Source organism: Periplaneta americana, chromosome 15 (assembly GCF_040183065.1).
Source record: "Periplaneta americana isolate PAMFEO1 chromosome 15, P.americana_PAMFEO1_priV1, whole genome shotgun sequence".
In the NCBI taxonomy this organism is placed as follows: domain Eukaryota; kingdom Metazoa; phylum Arthropoda; class Insecta; order Blattodea; family Blattidae; genus Periplaneta; species Periplaneta americana.
Window position 1 is genome coordinate 50,697,531 of NC_091131.1, and position 21,478 is coordinate 50,719,008.

The window sequence follows — 21,478 nt, forward strand, 5'->3', positions numbered from 1 at the left end:
ACAGAGACTATACAGAGTGCACAAGCAGTGGGTCTACATTACACTCAGAATGATGATGGAGAATTGTTGGAATATCACAAGGGAACCAGAGGAAATCCCTGTGCTGCCTGGATTACGGAATTGCCGAACACAAGTTACGTATAAATTCAGGATAAAGTGGGATTTGAATCCGGGTCCCCTGGCTTGTAAGCCCAGTGCTCTAGCACTGAGCCATCATGGTTGTACAGCTGGGATCTAAGAAGAAAATAATTTACTAACTTGATATAAGAAAATTTTTCAAGATGTTTTATATCCAGAGAGGCAGATGATTGTAGATGTTTAAGTTTTCCTTAGTGTATCAGCCAATATCAGATTTTTATAATATACGATAACACACGTATCTTTAAAAAATAAATAACGTTTTCTAATGCTGGAAATTATGATATGACACAGTGTCTTTATGGCGAAGAAGTGGCAGTTACTGTAGATTATATAGCTGAAATGTCAAATAAGGTATCACATACAGAGAATGTTCCTTGCATGTCTGTCTAGCCAAAATTATTTTTATCAATTTAGTATGAAATGGACATCAGACACCCTAAAAATGAGATGAAAACTACAGCTTCATTGACACATAACAAGAGTTAGAATCCCCTTTGAATGGCAGAAGGAAGGAAGGAAGGAAGAACAAAGAACGTACATAAAAATTATACAAGTGTACGAATAGATGCAGTTCTGAAGACATCTTTCAGTACCAAATGCCGAATAATTACATTTATGTTAAACCGTCACAGTTGCTACCTTCCTTTTCCTGTCCAAATTTACTTCGCCCATCCACTCCCCATAACATGCAATGAAAATTGTATAAGACAAGTATGAAAATTGTTGTATTCTAATACACTGTAAATAAATATATCATGATACTTGAAAATAAATTAAATTTACACTGGAAGTCTTCCTTCTGGTCCTAAAATGCTGTAGTCTTTAAAAGCCCATTACACTGTTCTTAGCTTCATCAGACTTAAGCAAATTTAATTTCTTGAACGAAATTCAAAACGTTTTTCACTAAATTGCTGTGGATAGTTTCCAGTTCAGTTCTTGGTGGACTTAGAATTTGCATTTTCTGCATCCTAATTCTTCAGTCAAACATTATATAGTGGGGGTTTGTTTCCTTCACCAAACCATACCTTCTACAAATAATTTCTATATTCCAATATTGTATTTCTCAATAAATTTCAGATAGCTGACTTAAGTGCGAGCATGGTGTAACAAAAGATAACGAAAATGCAAGCGCTGTGTCCTGTGCTGACCTTAAACCTCTGGCATTCTTATCAAGGTATGTGAATGCTGAGTGGCAATTTGTGCATTAATTTTTCCCGACCTTAAGTACAGAATATTCTACAACTTCACACAGTACATCACTGCAACATGTGTATAGAATATAATGGAGGTCATTTTAAGCAACTACTCAGGAATTCACGTCAGACTCTCTTCATTTCCATAAATAAATAATTCACTAGTTATGCGAAAGATCACTTGCCACACCGCAGTGTCATGAGAAGGCAAAAAAACTTAATCCACGAAGTTGGCGATCTACTTGTCAGATTATAGTGCCAAGAGAAGGCAGAAGTGCCAGTTCCTAGGTTTGACTATCTCTGTGTCATGATACTTACAAGTGAACAAAGAGACGACCACTCATGCTGAGAACATCAGAGAGCAAATGGAAGAACCAGAATATTATCTGCAACGCAATTTGACCCCAGTGTGTTACATGATGCTTGATTGGACGACAAATGTGAGCTGCAAACAAATCAAGACATAATTAAATACTTAAATTTTTCACATATCAGTGCATATGACATTAATAAAAATCAGCTTATATATCTTTGTCATGTCTATTTCTGTATTCAGACCTCCATGTAACAAAACATCTTTCAATAAGCAATTACAGAACTCATCACCAAAATAAAAATTCAGCTACAGCAAATGAATTATATAGTAACTGTCAGATTTGAGTACAAATCCCAATGGATCTATGTAAAATTATTATGGAATGAATTATATGGTAACTGTCAGATCTGAGTACAAATCCCAATGGCTCTATGCAAAATTATTATGGACATATGTATTGTAGATAGTGTTGGGGATTGTCTTTTTTTGCGGTACTCCCACTTCACTGGCGTGTAATTCTTACGTTGAATAGGATTATGCACAATTCAACGAAATCTAGCTAATAAAGTAGATATACTAAATGACAAAGTATAACATGATGAACTGTCAAGTCTAAAAAGTGAAGTACACGATCAAGGTGTAAATAAGTAAATAAATACACCACACAAATTATATAATAACAAAAATGCCAAATCACAACAGAGTTAACATTTGGACAGAATATCAATAGTCAAATATAGACAAAATTTAAATTATAAAATACTAATTAACCAACCATAAAAACTGACAACAATCTGCTACAACTATTACGTGCATGAGGGGTATACATTGTTTTAGGTAAGAAAACAGAAACAATATAAGCTTGATGATGCGGAAGAGTAACTGTACAGTTAGTAAATGAATAATCTCTGTCCTCTTCAAATAAGCAACATTTAACAATAACAATAGCCTTAGCTTAAAACCGGTAACATTGAAACAAATAATTCTTCTTGACAAAACAATTACAATAATTCACACAGATGAAAATATTAAATAATAAATATTTATGTCTTAGGGCTTAGGGCATTGCACAATTACAATTAAATTAAGAAATCCCAAACATACAATGAATATATATAAAAATAACAAATATGGAATGCCAAGGTTACGAAAGGATGGAACTCTATCTCCATACTCCCCAACTGCCTTCATGGCATGTAAAGGGAATATCTTAAATTCAGTTTTTTTATTTCATGCCACATTACTGATCAAACACAGCACATAACATCACAGAGGTACACATCATTAAGAGGACCCTCTCCTCCAGGTATTACCTAAGGGTGAGTGGCATTCCTTCTTTTTCCCCCTCCTCTTTCCAAGGCCATGCTTTTCAGAACCTCCAGAGCTGTGACTGCCGGATGCAGAGCTGCTCCTAGCTGATCCTGATCTTGTAGGGCCTGCACTTGATGACCCAGTCTTCGCATCAGTTTTGCTTCCTGTAACAAAACACACACCACAACCTCAGCACTACCTGTACAACATACAAATTCTATCAAATTATGTTTTCACAAAATGTGAGTCAGTTATTTAACAGTGAAATATACAATGGAGATGATGAGTTTATGATTTATACAACTTTGTGATATTTCAAAATGATGACCTATAGTAATTCAGGAAACAGCATCAGTTTTCCTTTTGTTCCAACTTGTAACTTGTAACATATAAGAGCCAACATGAATGGTCTCCCTCTTACATTCTAATAGTCACATAGTGGAAATCATTTATTGTGGGACAAGGGGAAAAAAAAAAGGAGAGAAAGCTGCCTCATTTTAAAAATATTTCTTCAACCTGGTATGCACAGTCATGAGTGCAAAGTCCTTTGACCTCTTGCACTCCAATATTTTTGAAAGATATTGTCATGGTCAGCCACTGAAGCACAGATTTTAAAGTGTTCCGAATGCATTTCTTGATTTGAATTGCACAATGGGCAGTTAGGGGACTGATATATTCCAATTCTATGCAGGTGCCTGGCCAAATAGTCATGGCCTGTTGCCAATCTAAATGCAGCTACTGACGATTTTCGTGGTAAATCGGGAATTAACTGTGGATTATGATGCAGAGTTCAATTTTTCCCTTGAGATTGTGTTATCAAATTTTGTTTGTTGAAGTCTGAGTATGTAGATTTAACAATCTTTTCACAGAGTAATACGTAGATTTGGTAACAGGTCTGTAAGTAGCAGTGCTGCCCTTCTTTGCTAAAGCATCCGCATTCTCATTTCCCAGGATTCCACAATGGGATGGTATCCATTGGAATACAATTCTTTTGTTGAGTGTTATTAATTGAGAGAGCATTTTAGTTATTTCTGCTGTTTGAGAGAAGGTGCGTGTCTATTGATAGAATAGCTGCTTTGGAATCTGACAATATAACTGCATTTTTAAATTTAGTGATGCGGCACAGAAGATTCCTGAGACTTTCACTTATTGCAATGATTTCTCCATCAAAACTTGTTGTTCCATATCCAAGAGATCTATAAAGTGAGAAGAGACAGCACGTAACACCTGCACCGGCACCTTGTTCCCTGGAGATCAAGGATCCGTCGGTGTATAATTGAAGCCAGTTTTGTGGAGGGTACCTAATATTAATTGTCTCTAAAGACAAATTGTTTCATTATTTCAGTGTTTACTTCTGATTTCAGTATTTCTTCTGTTAAATTTAGATTATACTCTATATTTAATAGAGTTAAAGGGTTTGGTTTAATTTGTAAGTTTTCTTTTAAATTCGCGATGTTGATTTTCTGTTTTAATTCCTGAACCATGGATATCAAACTTTTTTCAGTTTTTCATCTACAGAGAGGACTGTATGAATGCCAATTGTTTCCTGGTAATATGATTACTTTTTCATATTGATCAGTGCTTTTTATTCTATTGTCTTTTGATGCTGTTAATATTAGTGAGGAATCTCATAGAATCTATTGGAGTTGTTTTGATTCCACCAGTAATGAGCCTGAAAGCTTGGTTTTGAACACGTTCTATTTCGTTTATGAAAGGTGAAGTAATTAAAATTTCTCCACAGTATGTCAGCACTGGCTGTATAAACATTTTGTATGTAGTGTTCAAAGCATTTCTAGAGCATCCCCATTTCTTTCCTGCTAGTCTTTTCAGAAGGAAGAATCTTTTACGAGATTTTCCAGAAATATATTTCAAATGGTTGCTCCATGTTAACTTACTGTCGGAAATAACTCCATCATCAAATTTGTTGTATTCCATTCATGTAGTTGGTTTAGAGCTTTAAGAGCAAATTAGTTTCAGTTTCATTTTGGAGATGCCGATAAGCTCACTGTATTATAATATCAATTTTTGTTTACCACCTGTGCTTATCTTAATATTTGGATTTATATGAACGTTTTCGACACTCGGTGTGTGTCATCTTCAGATATGGGGCCTATGTCATTGTGTGTTGTGAAGCCCTAGCTTCTTAATTATGTTGTGGGTTGTTCACTTGTGTATGGCCTTTCATGATTTCTTAGTTTACTATAAGCAGTATATGGTTGGTTATTGTGATTCTGTTAAGTTCTATCTTTTGAAAAACCCGTATAGGACAATAAAATTATGTTAAAAACATTATAACACATAATTATAAACAAATAAAAAACAAATAAATATATACATTATAAAAACACTGTAAAACACTGTATACACTATATTACTTTTTCACATATATGGTTGGCTGTGTTGGCCTGTTGTATCGTTAAAATTGGGTTACTTTACTGTTCTTGGTAAGAACTGTCTTTTTGACGCACTTTCACTGATATTCCATATTGTATGTTGGGGTTTTTTGATGTTGTTCAAGTTGACTGCTGTGGATCGTGGATGCTGTTGTTGAATACTTAGATGTATATAATACAAGCTATTTTCTGTTGGGTCTGCTGTCTAGTATGGCCATGCGTGTCTGCAAGAATTTACTTTATATTAATATATAGAATTAATACGATTTTGTTTTTTTATTAAGTCGGAATCTGTCGCGTAAAATGTTGTATGGAAAATACTTACTATTTTAGATGATGTTGGAATGTTCCTATGTGGTGCATGGCTGGGACTAGAATGGCGGGCTCAATTACAATATTTTCTTAATGTACGTCATCTGGAGTGGGAAGTGGAGGGGGTATTGGTGGGACCTGTATGGTTGTTGTGTGTGTTTGTTTCGGCGGGAATAATTTAAACAAGTTAAAAAGTGGGTTATTTCTATTGGCTATTTGTTCATTGAGAAGGGGTTTTCCTGAGTTAAATTCTTTTGTAATGTGAAATTGTTCCGCGGTGTCTATTGTGGAGTTATTTATGATTTTTAATATTTTTAATGTGTAATTTATATTTGTTAATTCATGATTTTCTTCGATGAGGTGCTGTGCAAATTTGGATTTGTTCCTATTGTAAATAAAATCGGAGGTGTGTTCACGGTATCTAATTTTGAAGTTACGTCGAGTCTGACCTATGTATGTTTTGGGGCAGTTTTTACATTTCAATTGATATATTCCGCTGTTTAGTAATGGTTCGTAGTTGTTGATTTTGTTCGGAATTATATTGTTTAGTTTATTGTTGGTGCTGGGGGCTATATTGATGTTTTGTTTTTTGAAAAAGTTACTGAGCTTGTTTGATATTTTCTCATAATTATGTTTGTTTTTTGTTTTTTATTTTTACGGGTTGGAGTGTAGTGGAGTCTTTTTTATTTAGTTTTAATTTTCTTTTTTGTATTAATTTATTGATCAATTGCTTTTCATATCCGTTTTCCCTAGCTAGTTTTTTTTATGTAATTTAGTTCTTTGTTGTAATTATCTTTATTTAATGGGGTTGTAAGCAATCTGTCGATGAGAAAACGGAATTTGCTGATTTTGTGTGTAATGGGGTGTGTGGATTGTTTGCTTATAGAGTGTGTGGTTGAAGTTTGTTTTCTGTATATGTTGAATGTTATTATTGGAGGTTCTATTGTTATGTTTAGGTCCAAAAAATTTAGACTATTTTTATTGTTACATTGTTCTAATGTGAATTTTATATTTTGGTGCAGTTTGTTGAATTCATTTAATATTTGATTGTCTATGTTTTGAGTGTTTTCATATAGTATTAATGTATCGTCGACATATCTCGCGTAAATACTAAAGTTGAATTTTTTGCTTAGGTTATTTATGTGTTTGTTTTCTAGATCTAGTAAGAATATATTAGCTAAAAATCCAGAGAGGGGGTCACCCATGGCTAATCCTGTTGATTGGGTGTATATTTTATTGTCGAATTTAAAGTAATTCTGTTTTAGAGATGTTTTCAGTAATTGAGTAACTTGTTTGATTAGGTTATTGTCTAATTGGGCCTCATGAAGTTTTCTAGTGACTATATTGATGGTTTCATCTATTGGTATGTTGGTGTATAGATTGGTAACATCTAATGAGAGTATTTTGGTGTCATTTGTGGTTTTCAGTTTTTGAAGTTTTTTTTAGAATTTGTTTAGTGTTGATGATAGTGTATTGGGTGTCATGGATGATGCTATTTTTTTAGAAACTTATATAAATATTTATTGAGTTTGTGGTTTGGTGCTTCTCTACTGTTTACTATAGGTCTCATTGTCATTTCTGTTTTGTGGGTTTTGGGAAGTGTTTTTAGGTTGGGTACTTTAGGGTTTTTCATAATATAGTTATGGGTTTTGTTTTTTGGTATGAAATCTGGTGCATTTTTTATTGCAGTTTTTATTTGTTTTTGATATGTTTCTGTAGGGTCTGATTTTAATTCTGTGATCTGGTTGCTATTAAAGAATGTATTGGTTTTGTCTATGTATTCTGCTTTATTCATCAGTACTATTGCGTCATTTTTATCTGCTTTTATGTGTATGATGTTGTTTTCTTCTAGTTTTTGTTTTAGTAATTTTAGTTCTTTGTGTTGTTTTTTTGCTGTTATGAACTCTTCTTTGGTTGTTGGGTCTTTTACGTAATTCTCTATAATTTTTGCAGTGCTATATTGTAGAAATTCTTTGTTTTCGTGGTCGCTATTCTGAATGATGTGTTGGGTTTCGATTGCTAGGTTTTCTATTACCTTGTGTATATTGCTTGGGGGGTAATTATGTTTGTAACCTTTATTTAGGATGTTTATTTCTTGATTGTTTAGTTTTAGGGTTGTTAAGTTTACTATTCTATTATTGTGTGTAGTGTCGGATTGTTTTTGTGGTTGGTTATTAATTAGGTTGTTTAGCTTTTTCTGTAGTGTTTCGTATTTCTGTTGGATTACTTTGTTAATTTTCTCTTGACTGTTTTTATAGATAGTGTCCCAAACGTTTCCAAAAGATTTTGCTAATTGCAAATGTAGGTCGTAAAGTTTCTTATTCAAGTAGTTTTTCTTTTTGTGTAAGAATTTGATTTCATTTTTGATTCGTAGTTTCTGATATTGGTTATTGGTTTTCTGTGCTGGTTGTGTGTAAAATCTATTTTTAGTGATGGTTGCATATTTCGGAGTGACTTTGTGTTTTAAACATTGTTGGTTGAACCAAATATTGGCATTGTTTTCAATATTTTGGTTTTTGTATTGGTATATTATAAATTTAAGAGCAAAATTTTGAATTTTGTCTCTATTTCTGTGAGGTCCAGAAGTCCACAAAACTATATCATCTGCAAATAGTGCTGTTTTCGTGTATGATTCCTCTAATAGGGAGGGTAAGTCATTTATATAAATCTTGAATAAAGTTGTGCTGAGGACAGCGCCCTGGGGTAGACCTCGACATGTTTGTCTGTAACTAGAAAGTGAGTTATTGAATTTAGTAGCAATGAATCTTTGACTAAGGAATTCTGATATCCATCTGAACATATTGTTGGAGATACCTAGTTTCTGGAGTTTTAGTAATAATTTATTTCTTCAAACAGAGTCATATGCTAATTGAAAGTCAATAAATACTGCCAAGATATCTTCTTTCTTGTTAAAACTGTCTTTTATTTCTTGGCCGAGGCATATGTCTTGTTCATTAGTAGAGTGTAGTTGTCGAAAGCTGGATTGTCTTGGTGATAAAAGATTTTGAGATTCTAAATACCAAGTTAATCTGTTCGAGATCACTGACTCCATAGTTTTTGCTATCATGCTTAATAGTGCTATTGGTCAATAACTATTAACATCATGAGTAGGTTTCTCTTTTTTGTGAATTGGTATAATGATTGCTTTATCCAAGATGCAGGAATTGAGGTGTTCCATGATAAATTGAAAATGGTTAAAAGTACAGACTTGGCTTTTTCTCCCAGATGCTTCAAAAATTCTGGATGAATGTTGTCGGGACCAGGAGATTTCTTGGTTTTTAAATTTTGTATAGTTATACTTAATTCTTTGGAAGTAAAACTTTGATGAAATATTTCAGGTTTTGTGATAGTACTAGTAATATTGTTTTTATTAAATGATATATAAAGATAAACTCGCATTAAACAATATTTTTCTATGGTCCTGGCAAATTATTTACTATATAAATAACATTAAATATCCCTCAATATAGTGATGAAGCAATTTTAGAAACATTCTTTACATTGATATATGTCTTTTTAATTTCAAGGTTTTTCATAAATCAGCAGATTTATGGTGATACCTCATATAAGAATATATATGTATATATCAATGTTAACAGTAACTCATAAACTATTGTTGAAAATGGCCATAAAGTCATTTAAATATGCGCTCCTGCATACATAGCTTGAATGTCTTAAATGTAGGTAGAAGGCTATTGATAATACAATACAATGAGAGGAGTTTGGCTGGCGCCATACATTTCATAAATAATGCGTAATTTAAACTATAGGCTGCAGTAAAATGGATTTCCTTTCAATCTTATTCATTTCACCAGACAAAGTAGCAAAAAGACATCGTTTTGGCCAACCAAAACAAGTGTTCAATCAATCTAATATTTTTCTCTTATCTTTGTTATAGGCTATGTGCAAGCAGAAAAAGATGCAAAACATGACAACATTGTGACAGAACTAATGTGAAGGCAGCTTTGATTTCAAAATGGGTTATGTATTAACCATAGAAATGGACAAACAATAAGCAACGTAGGAAAAAGTGAGAATACAAACCTTTCTTATCTTCTGGGCAGTTCCGACAGTTCTTCGCCCCTCCATTGCCTTTCAATATGTTTTTCTCTCCTGTTCCAGCACTTCCAGCTACTGCTCCTCCTCCTCCAGAATTTCCACTGCCTCCCCAGGTGGAAGTTCCCAGATTGTTGTTGATATGTATAGGAGGACGTTTAGTTGCAGCACCACCCAATCCTCCTGGGCCTTTTCCACCAGGGGAATATACTGTAGGCTTGTGGTTGTTCAGGGTTGTTCCTAGCGAATCATCTAAATTAAAAGTTTTTTTTTTTAAATTTCAATATAAGCTATTTAGACAATTAGAATTTAACAAAATTAATCGATTTTTCCACTAATAACTATATTAGGCCACAACTAATTTATAATAATAATAATAATAATAATAATAATAATAATAATAATAATAACTAATAATGTATTCAAACTCTCTCAAGTACAAAGACATACAAGGCTGAAGATGTACAAAACCCTTCCATGACGAGTTCTAGTTTATGACAGCGAGGCCTGGATGATAAGGATGTGATGAGAGATGGTTCAAAACAGCCAAAATGCGATTCATATGAAGAACTGCAGGATGTTCATTACTTGATCACCATTAGAATGAAGACATTCACAAAGAACTTAAAATTGATTCTATTGTCAATTATTTACAGCAATATAGACTCCACTGGAAAGAGCATGTCAAGAAAATGGATCGTACTAGATAGGCCTAGCCTAAACAAATCATGTCCCGGAAGAACGAAGAAATTTAAGACGACCTAAAAAATGATGGCAAAAGGCTGTAACAGATCCATTGGGGGTCTAATACATGAAGGATGATGATGATGATGATGATGAAGGTTATTATTATTATTCACTGGATCAACAACCCCTTAAGGGTCTTGGCTTCTGCATAATCTCTTGCCGTTTCCCTCTGATTCTAGCCTTTGTCATTATTATTATTATTATTATTATTATTATTATTATTATTATTATTATTACGGATGTGAGGTTTCAGAGCCTCCTGTGAGAATCTTCCCTTTTTTAACCAATGAATATCTAATACTGTTAAAATGTCCAATTATTTGCAACATAACTATGCTCATAATATATTGTAGCCTCTCTGAAAGACTAAGGGAAGTATGTATGAACAAAATAACAACATTATCACTTATCTGGTTGTGTTAACTGTACTTAATACTCTATCAACTCAATCTATACCTTTCGTAAAATAAGGAAGAGAAACCCTATCTAGTAGATTTGTTACAAATGACTATTCTAACTGATCACAAAAAATAAATAAATAAATACAAGAAAATAAAAAAATAAAAAATAAAGTTCTCTCTTTTTTTCTGAAGATGAAGATAATGTTCTGTTTCTGTAACATATTTAAAGCAATGAAAAAAAATTCAAAGAAAACTTATTCTGAAAGTTTTTTGTATAGCCTGAACTGTACTGAATTTCCCGGAACAAACCAGTAATTCATATCTGAGACATTGTTTACAGTATAATGGCATTCGAATACTAGTTTCTTAGATCTGCCAAAGACTGAATTCATAAAAATTTTAAGTGAACTGTAAATTGATGTGATTTTATAAAGATAATAATTATAACAGATATGAAAATAAACTAAAGGTAATTTCATGTGAAGTGATCCTCTAGGTGTGGGACAGGAAGGAGAAATCATATATTCACAAAATTCAGCAAATATAAAATAATAGTAGTAACTATGAGGAGAGAGATAGAGAGGAGGGAGGGGGAGGGCTGAGGCGGGGAAAGGGGATGGGGAGGGAGAGGCAGATATATATATATATATATATATATAGTGAAAAATGATCAAGAATTTTACTGATAACTCTCCAAAAAGACAAAACCACTATCTGGAGACTATATAGCTTTAGTTAAAAATTTAGCCTCAAAGTATTCATGTAGGCCCTACAGTACAATCATCATCATTACCATTGGCTTAGCAGCCCAAAGCAGGCAACACCCTCCTCAAAACTGATTTCCAGGCATCCCTATCTCTGGTGACCTGCCACCAAATCCTGATCCCCAACCATTTCACATCCTCCTCGACCCCATCCATTCATCTCAGTCTCGGTCTCCCAACATTTCTTTTATTCCACACTCTGCTTTAATTATCCTGCTCACGATATCCCCTTCACCTTCCTCTGAACATGTCCAGCCCATCTCAGTCTTGCCACTCTAATATCTACAGTACAATAGGTAAACTAAGTAATTATTTTGAAATGCAATTACAATATGCAGTGGCCTTTTCTTATAAAAATGCGTAAAATTTCAAAATTATATTCTCTATATTCTCTTCCAAAAACTTCGCATTAATAAATGTGTACAACATTATCATCAACGTATTTTAATGCATATACAAACACAACAAAATTTATACTTTTCGTTCAATCCATAAGTTCTGCCCTTCGACCCCAGTTTTGAGTGAAGATGAAAGATCTGATTATAACGAGCTATGGCTCTTTTATGAACACAATACAAGTTTTTTTACAATTTACAATCTTTCATTAAGAACAATTGCAGTATAGCATCTCCAATTATCCATTCCTTGATTAACCATTTTCCAGATTAACAAACATAAAAAAGAAGAGCGTGATTTTTTAAATGGTGTATAGTAATGACTTAAACTGTACTTTCCTATTTTGTGAACCATGCATACCACAATCTTATAACTTTGCTGGATGTTTCATTTTTGTTCGGTTCTCTGTTAAGTTTAAATGAACACTTTCAACCTATTTGGATTATTAACAAATTTCACTTCTCACACCCTTACTCGAAAATTTCTTAAGTTTACAATAAACATGAAAAGAAAATTAGTTTTAGGAAAGGACAGGGAAAAGTAACTTGATTTTCCAAAGCATCTTACATGGCACCAGATATATTTAAGTCCATTAAAATTTATAATATGGATTATCTGCTTTTTTCAATTAACCATTCACTATGTCCCATTCATTAAAACAAATAATTGAGTTTGTATTACATGTCATACTCAAGATTTAAGGAATGACTCTTCACTGTTCTGTAACCTGTGAGACACTATCTTTTAAATTTAGATTAGGTCATTTTTCTAATAAAAATATAACACTATTTTATATATGGAGCTTAAATCCATTTCACATATCTGCCACATTAGAAATATTTAGTTAAATTAAAAAAGAAAGCTAGATTCATATCTAACATGAAAATAAAACACTTAGCTTATACATAGGATAGGCTACATATAACCTAGTAAAACTAAATCAGGTTAATACTTGTAAATTAACTAAAATATGTTACTTCACAAACAAACTTCTATTTAAATCACATGGCATTAATATTTTATTATTAACTTCCTGCTAAAAGGGACACACGAAGATTTTAGAATGTGACTGAGGCAGCAACATCCATAATAAAAAATGTGTAATGGAGACTTTATCAGATATATTATGGAAGAAAGAAAACATTTAAACAATTCACTTTTACTAGACTCTAACAAGTCTACTACAAATTATGACTTTCTCAGAAAAGTGAGATGTGAGATATGAATGTAAAAACAGCATTAAAAGTACCTTCTGTTTTTCACTAATTTATGTCAAGTAAAATCCAATATCCTATATTATTAAACAGCTGACTTGCTACTCGTAGAAACTGATGACTAAGCAACTTCTCATCTGTTTTGTATGGTTACTGCTGTGATTTTGATAAGACAACATTGTAAATACTGATAACATGTACACTGTTTTTAATATTCTGAAATACATAATAAAATATTAATACAGAAGAAATGTGAATAAGAATACAATATGTGAAAATATTTCACTCTGTATAAAATTACAATTTTTATTTTGAACTCTCTTTCTTTGTCTGGAATGTTTAACTAATCATTATACACTTAACAATCTTCATTTATAATTCAATATATGTACTGGTATAATACATTACTAACTTCCAATCTGGTGAGCAGATTCATGAAACTTGAGTATATAACTTCTTTCTACATCTGTATTCCTTTCCTGTTTCTTAAATAAATAAATAAATATACAGTAGAACTTGGTTATAACGACATCCAAGGGACCTTAAAAATTATGTTGTTATAAACGAGTGTCGTAGTAACCGAGATTCATATTATAAGTCTAGTGAGGTGAAAAATGAAAAATAACGAACTTAATTAGGCTTATTTTAGATTTATGTATTCACTTTTAAGCATACCATGAACACAATAAAATACATGTACAATTATACAGTATTCTGTATTAAAACAGTTTGTTCGTTACTCACCAAACTTATTTACTGAGGAGTGAAGTAATCAGTCATTTTACTCTGTTGTCTCCTACTTGCCCAATATACACTTTCTAAATTAAATTCTATGTTCATTATTTCAGTTGCAATTTCACTGCTCCTTCTCCTAGCTTCATAGAAATGTTCACAATTCTAATGGCTTCTAAAGTGTCACTCACTTCTTTTAGTGGCCATACTGCATGCACTTAGTGAAAACTTCCTGTCGAAACTGACCGCATGCAGGTACCATTAATACCGCATGAATTCGGGCAGGTTACAATGGGATGGGGAATCTGCCTGCATTCCAGAGGTTTATGATAGAAGGGAACAGTAAAGGATTTGCCAGATTTCAACAAAATATTTCTTAAAATACTTTGGTTCTTAGAAAATTGTATTCCAAACTGAGGTTGGAAAATGACGTTATATGCGAGGTAGACGCATATACGTTTGTCGTATTAAGCAAGGTAGAAAACCATATGTCTTATGGGGAATTAGTTGCGACCACAGAATACTTGACGTTATAGGCGAGGTGTTGCACAAAATGAGGTTGCTATAACCAAGTTCTACTGTCTATACATATATACGGAGATGGCATGGCATAAAATCTACACAAGGTCTCTTTTAGTTACTGTTGGTGAGAAATCAAATGGTCAGGAGGAATAGGCTTATCATGGAACAAATAATATTTATGCACACATGCACATACAAACCATACATGAAAATTGATATCTGGTGCGTAATAAGTGCACATAGTATAATCAGAATGATATTTCGCAAGTAGTCAGTGGATTATGAAAGATACATTAATTACATCTTAATCAATTCTTCAGTAAAATGATAGAAAAGAAAACTTAAGAATACTTCTGCTGAAAAAAGTAACTGCTCACAATTCAAATTTATCAATGAATGATTTTAGGGGAACATTGCATGGTTATGTAAATAACGAGGCTTCTAGCTGCCTTGATCCTTGCAATTCATATTTATGGCAGAAAGCAAAAGATAAGAGAAATGCAAACAATCCTCGCATGTTACGTGAATTAAGAGTCTTCAATCCATAGCAAATAAAAGAATAGAACAATTTAAGGCCCTTAAAAATGTCATTGCTGAGTTGAGTGAAGAAAATGGGAATGAGTGCGACAAAGGTGATAATAGTAACAATAGTGAAAGAGAATTCAATATTGAATGAAATGGGGAAAAAGAAGAATTTCGAAATACAGTACAATCACAGTCTAGTACATACAGTCACGAAGCTTATGTTGTGAGGGTGCTAGGAACAATAGACTATGCCGGTACTATTTCGCATTGCCTGTAATGAGGCGATATTAGTGACCCTAGTGGTTAGTAACTATCTATGGATGCATATTTACTACGTATTGAGCTTCGTGACTGTATATACTAGAGTGTGGTACAATGTAAGCTAGGCACTAAAATTATTAGGAAATATATGTAAGTTAATACTGGTATAGAAAATATGGTAAATCATTTCTAATAAGCATGAGACCGTAACAGATCCTGTAGGGTCTAATACGTGAGGGATATGATGATGATGATTTCTAATAAGTTACTATACACTACATATGAAATGGATTACGTAACAAAAGTTGGTATTATTATTATTATTATTATTATTATTATTATTATTATTACTATTATCACACCTTTTCAGTGGTGTCACAGTACACATTATTCAGTCAACAGGGTGAGCATTTTCCTATGTTTCAAATTTACATATCTGCCAGTTGCTGCTTTCCATACATTGTGGAAGATTATTATGGCAATTATTTCTACTGAAAAGACCAGCACATTCTTATGTCTAGTGTACAGTGGCACTCTGTGAAATACACTAAACACATTGCTCTTATCATCAAATTCTATGTGTCAAAATGCATTTCCAATGTTCATGTTCGACTTTAATGCATTGTGCAGCATTGCTTACAATTACATTAAAAAGTTGTTATAGCAGTCTCAAATTATAAAAATAAATAAAATTAATATTATAGTCTATGAGAGGCATCACCATAAAAAACAGCTTGTTATGAAACCCCAACATAAGCCTCGAAATGGGATTGATTTTTTGGTGCGACCACAGCAAAGGAATAAGGTTATGAGATTTGGTACTTGGAACGTCACTAGTCTTTATAGGACAGGAGGGGTAACAATAGTAGCAAAAGAACTAGCTATATATAGAATTGACTTTGTGGGAGTACAGGAGGTTAGATGGGGATGGCATATTACCAACAGGGGATTACTTGTTGTACTACTGGGAAAGAAACAATAATCACCAATAAAGAACAGAAGTCTTTATTCATAAGAGTATAAAATCATCAGTAAAAAAGGTCGAATTTATCAGTGACAGGTTGACATATTTAATACTTAAGGGTAGATGGTGCGATATCGTAGTTATAAATGCTCATCCTCCTACAGAAGATAAAGACGACCATATAAAGGATAGCTTCTATGAGGGATTGGAACACACTTTTGATCAGTATCTACATATCACATGGAAATTTTATTGGGGGATTTCAATGCTAAAGTAGGACAGGAGAATATTTTTAACCGACTATTAGAAAAAAAGAGATTATACGTAACTAGTAATGATAATGGAGTTAGGTTAGTCAACTTTGCCACATAAAAAAATTTAATTGTCAAAAGTATAACATTCCCACAAAAGTATATACATAAAAATATACTTGGATTTCTCGACATGGATTGACACACAACCAAACAGATCACATCTTGATAGATAAACGAAGACATATTAGAATAGTAGACACCTGATCCTTCAGAGGGGCAGACTGTAATTCTAACCATAATTTCGTAATTGGAAAATTAACATAAAGACTGTCAGTAGCCAAGCGAGTAGAGAAACACGTTAATATTAGGACATTCAATATTCCGAAATTAAAAGACAAGGAAACTAAGCAACACGTGTGTATGTCTAATGCCTACCCACTTCACTTTGCATGATTCGGGTTCCGCATACTGTGAATAGATGGCAGGACTGTGGCCAATTTTCAAATTGCACACCACTTCGGCAGGCCACATTATGCATGATGTGTATCTGTGAAGAGTTATGTCGTATACTAGGGTGAGTTTTATGTTAAGTGTTCATGTAAGTGTAGTGTAGGGAATGGGTGAGGATGATGATGAAGGCGAGGAAGGGAGAGGGGAAACCTGGTGCCGGCACGTTATCACGTCGAAATTTCAAATAAATTTGTCTTAGAGAAGTTCTGACGAAGTTGAGAAAGAGTTAGATATTAATAGCATATGGGAAAATATCAGATATAATATCAAAAATTGCAGATGAGCAGAGCATAGGTTATTATGAAATTAAGAAAAAGAAACCATGGTTTGATAAGAGAGCAATGTATTATAATAATGGACGATTGAAATAATTTTAGTTTTGTCCTTTGAATGTGCAGAATTTTGATCTAAACAAATGTAGCTTTTCGTTCTAAAAAGGTATTTTAAATTGTTACATTTGTTTGGAACAAAAATCTGCACATGGTGCCATTTTGATCACTGTTGTGGATACAGGATAGATGAGTCAACCTTGAATGAGTATGCCTTAACTACTGCAAAACGTTTTGTAGAAAAATATCCTTGGTACTAGGCTATAAGCCTCTATTTGTACATAAGATTCTTCTTCATGGGACTTCTGTCATTTCTGCCCCACTTCTTTCGACTGGAAAAATGTCAGAAGAAGCTCAAGATGTCAGAAATAAGGATATTAATTGTTTCCATGAACGCCATTCAAGAAAAACCTCAAGGGCTGTTACAAAGAAAAAATTTTTTAAAGACTTATGTTGGTTTCTGATCCATTCATCACATTATTTCGAAAACTGCCAAGGAAACCTGAAAAATCTCTTCCATCTGATGTAGTTCACCTCTTTAAATAGCTACCATTTGAGACATCCCTAGATTTTATCTTCCAGAACTCACATTAACACTACTTTTGACAAGGATGACGAAAACGAAAAAAACATGGAATGAGTTTAAGGCATGCTAATGTATCTACTTAATAATATTTTTGATGTATTAAAATATTTATCTTAATAGAGATAAACTATTAGGTACTAAACATTTCCAGCTATATGTATATGTAGGTAATTGATATCGCAGTAATACAGTTACTGGTAACTGTACATGGAGAAAAAAAACAAGTACTTTGTGCTTAGTAAGATCTAAATACGTTGAAATGTTCAGTTACAATATTATGTGCATGAATCTATAAAAAATATTTAGGGTTGCTACATGAATTTTGCGGTTTTTCTGCTCTTTTGGACAACTCTCGCAAAATAATGCATGTTGCACCCATGTTCCGCCACTTCAACAGCTTGTGCACCATCTTTAAGACTTAACAGCAATGGTTATTGTTCAAAACCTTTTTTAAAAAATGAAAAACATATCTCCGAAATATTTTGAATAAAAAAAACTACAAAGTGGTTGAAGAGTGGAGAAGCAGAACAATAACTTCCGACATAAACAATTTTCAGACTTACGGAGAATTCATGTAAGGAAAACAATACAGTCTCATAAATCAACATCTAATGCACTATCCTCTCACAAAATAAGCCAACAGCTTTCCCCATCAAACAATTTAAGCAGAAGTGATAAAACTTGTTAAATGTATAATTACATATAGTTTATTAAAATTTTGTCGTATGTTGCGTTTTTTTCTGGCCAAGAGTAGTTGGATATGACTGCATACAGCCGGAGATGTGCAGAGGCATCACACCTGTTTTGAGATGTCACAAGAACTGGGAAGGTAAAATACAATATTATTCGAAATGAGGTATCATTATTTTGTTTAAATCATGTAATGTTTCCTCTACATATGGACTTTGCAATTTAACTAAAATATAAAAGAATAAATAATACAATGCACGTTTCCACTACTGATAAATGGAGTGATGACAGAGGGAATGGGGATACACTAGAAAACCTTCCTCATCAGTTTTTTATCCACACAAATTCCATTTGTACTTAGTGGGACTATAACTCAAGTTTCCACTATGAAAAGCCAATGCAGCATTCAGTTAACAGTTTGTCGCGACAAACTGCTTGTATAAATTATTGAACAATCGTAACTAAGCTATATTTGACTGTTATTATTTTTGCAAGAAGCAGCTGAATAGAGTTTCTCTAACTAGACTGGGGTCAGCCAGAGTATAGTACATCTCAAACATAGCCATTGGAAAAGTTAATCTCTTGATGATGCCAATTGAATTTCCCTTCCGAACTAGACTGGGGTCAGCCAGAGTACAGTATATCTCAAACATAGCCAAATTCTGAAAAAGTTAATCTCTTCATAACGCCAATTGAATTACAGTACCCTTATTCAATAACAGTTTCACTATAATTTTAAACAGCTTTGTATCAACAGTAGATCTATATTAGTCAGGTATACCAATATTTTCAAGGAATAAACTCACACTGAAAGGCAGAAAAGCAAAATAAATATGTCGAAATGTAAAATAATGTGTGTCTATTCAATGCTATCCACTTCACTTACATGATTCGGATTCCGCATATTGTGGATAGATGGCAGGACTCTGACAGGTCCTAATAATAACAAAAATAACGACGACGACCTTGCAATGCAAACCAAAAGTCGGAACAAAGGTTTGCTATTTATGACCTTAGTAGTCTACACGTTTCATTATCACATGCTCAGTAAATTCAGCTATGAAATCCTACTAGCCACACTTACAATTAATTCATTAATTAATTAACAATGTTTACCTTGCTGTCCATATTTGGATCTGGAAGTTGGCATTCCATTCGACTTCTTGTTTCCTCCTTCACCAAGGGGATTCCGTGAACCAGGTCTTAGAGATTTTGACGATACAATGTCTTCGGATTGGAATATTTCTTCACTGAGCTCTGTCATTTGCTTTTCACTATCTAAATCGTCTAAAGAAACCCATTTTCGTGGGAGAGAAGTAAAACCCATTCCAGAACTGTTGTGCTTAATGTCACTACCCACTGATTTCTGGATTAGCACTGGATTTTGAATTAACTTACTGGAATTCAAATTTCCATTACTATTATGCTCATCACTTCCAGAAGAATGCTGCCGTTTCAATACACCACTTTTGTTGTTCTTTTTACCCCCACTGCTTTTATTTGCAGATGCTTTAGATTTTGAAATATTTGTAGATTCTAACTTGTTGTTTGTTGTAGTCACACTACTACTATTTGTTTTAACTGTTGGCAAAGTTGTGGGAACAGACTTTGTGAGAACGTCTGAATATGTCGGCCGCATGGGTCGTACCTCAGCAACTATCCTCGTCTTTTTGATACCGCGCCCAACTCCTTTATATTCCATTTCGGTTTCAGTACCCAGAGGGATTGTTTGAATTCCTTGTTGGTTTGTAGCTGGTATCTGTCGAACTCCGCTATCCATACATCCGAATGGACTGTAAGTTCCACTTTGATTTGGTACCCAATTTCCAACAAGGTTCTCTATCAATTGCGCTCGATTATTTACAGTACCTTGAAAGTGATGTGGTTGTTGCCGTCCACTTTGGTGAGATTGCTGCTGTATATCACTATTATTAAAAAGTCCATAATCTCTCAAATGATTTGCAGAGTTGTCGATAGCCCCACTTTGATAGGGTATAAATCCCCCAAGAGGATGCTTCATAGGGTCTCTGTTGTCATGGGTTACCATGTGGAATGACTGAGGTGACATCATATTAGAACCACTGTAAACAACATTTACAATATTTCCTCCCCCATCAACCATAGTTCCAATTACCTCATGATTTTCTGGCATTGAAGCCAATTGTTGCTGTCGCGCAGTTGCTGCATAATAGAAACTGTGATGCTGAGGAACTTCATTACCTTGTTTTGGCAGGTGGGACGCATTAATCTCGTAACGAACTCCAGAAACGTCAGAAAGAAATATAGAATTTTCTCCTGGATTCATTGTCATTGTTGGATGAGGGCTGAAGGCATGATTATCACCATTTCCATTCGTGTGAGAAGCTGTGTATTCTGTCCAGCCGTGTGTTGTTGTTGCTGGGGTAGGTGGTGGCGTAAATCCTAATGGTATATACTGGCCATCACTAGTTTGTATATCTGCAGTCATATGTTCAATAATTTCATCAATAGAACGCTTCTTCTGGGGGTTATCATGGTCCCCCATCATAAAGTATAAGAGTAATAAATCCTCTTCCTTGCTGGTTCGTATAATTACGTAAGAAAATGAATAAAAATTGTAATGTAACCACTACAGTCTAATGAACGATGCTTGTCGATCCCAGTTAGAACATCAATAAAAACCTGAGGTTAACAAGAAAACGTCAGTTTTCAGTACTCCGGCAAAGATAAAAATTATGAAAGACCTGAACATAGGAAATAACAAAAATATCACAAAAAAGTTATACATAAAAAAGCTTCAGTATTAATCCATGATTTTGTAACGTGCCTTTCTCTCTACACACTTCACACAAATAGGGAGCCATTTTGTTTCATCTACACTG

General features: G+C 33.6%; 1 protein-coding gene across 2 annotated transcripts in view; it reads right to left on the bottom strand.

The window, feature by feature from the left end:
• The window catches only part of LOC138714904 (uncharacterized), a 59,000-nt gene extending 37,522 nt beyond the window's left edge, over nucleotides 1–21,478 (bottom strand). For both annotated transcript variants that reach the window (XR_011336108.1, XM_069847181.1), the window contains exons 1-4: nucleotides 19,734–21,478; nucleotides 9,711–9,974; nucleotides 2,964–3,125; nucleotides 1,653–1,779 (exon numbers count right to left, since the gene is read on the bottom strand). Coding sequence is in view for 1 of the 2 variants with exons in the window: in XM_069847181.1 (XP_069703282.1) it covers nucleotides 1,653–1,779; nucleotides 2,964–3,125; nucleotides 9,711–9,974; nucleotides 19,734–21,144 (1,964 nt within the window). In the remaining variant the exon portion in view is untranslated. The remainder of the gene's footprint in view (nucleotides 1–1,652; nucleotides 1,780–2,963; nucleotides 3,126–9,710; nucleotides 9,975–19,733) is intronic.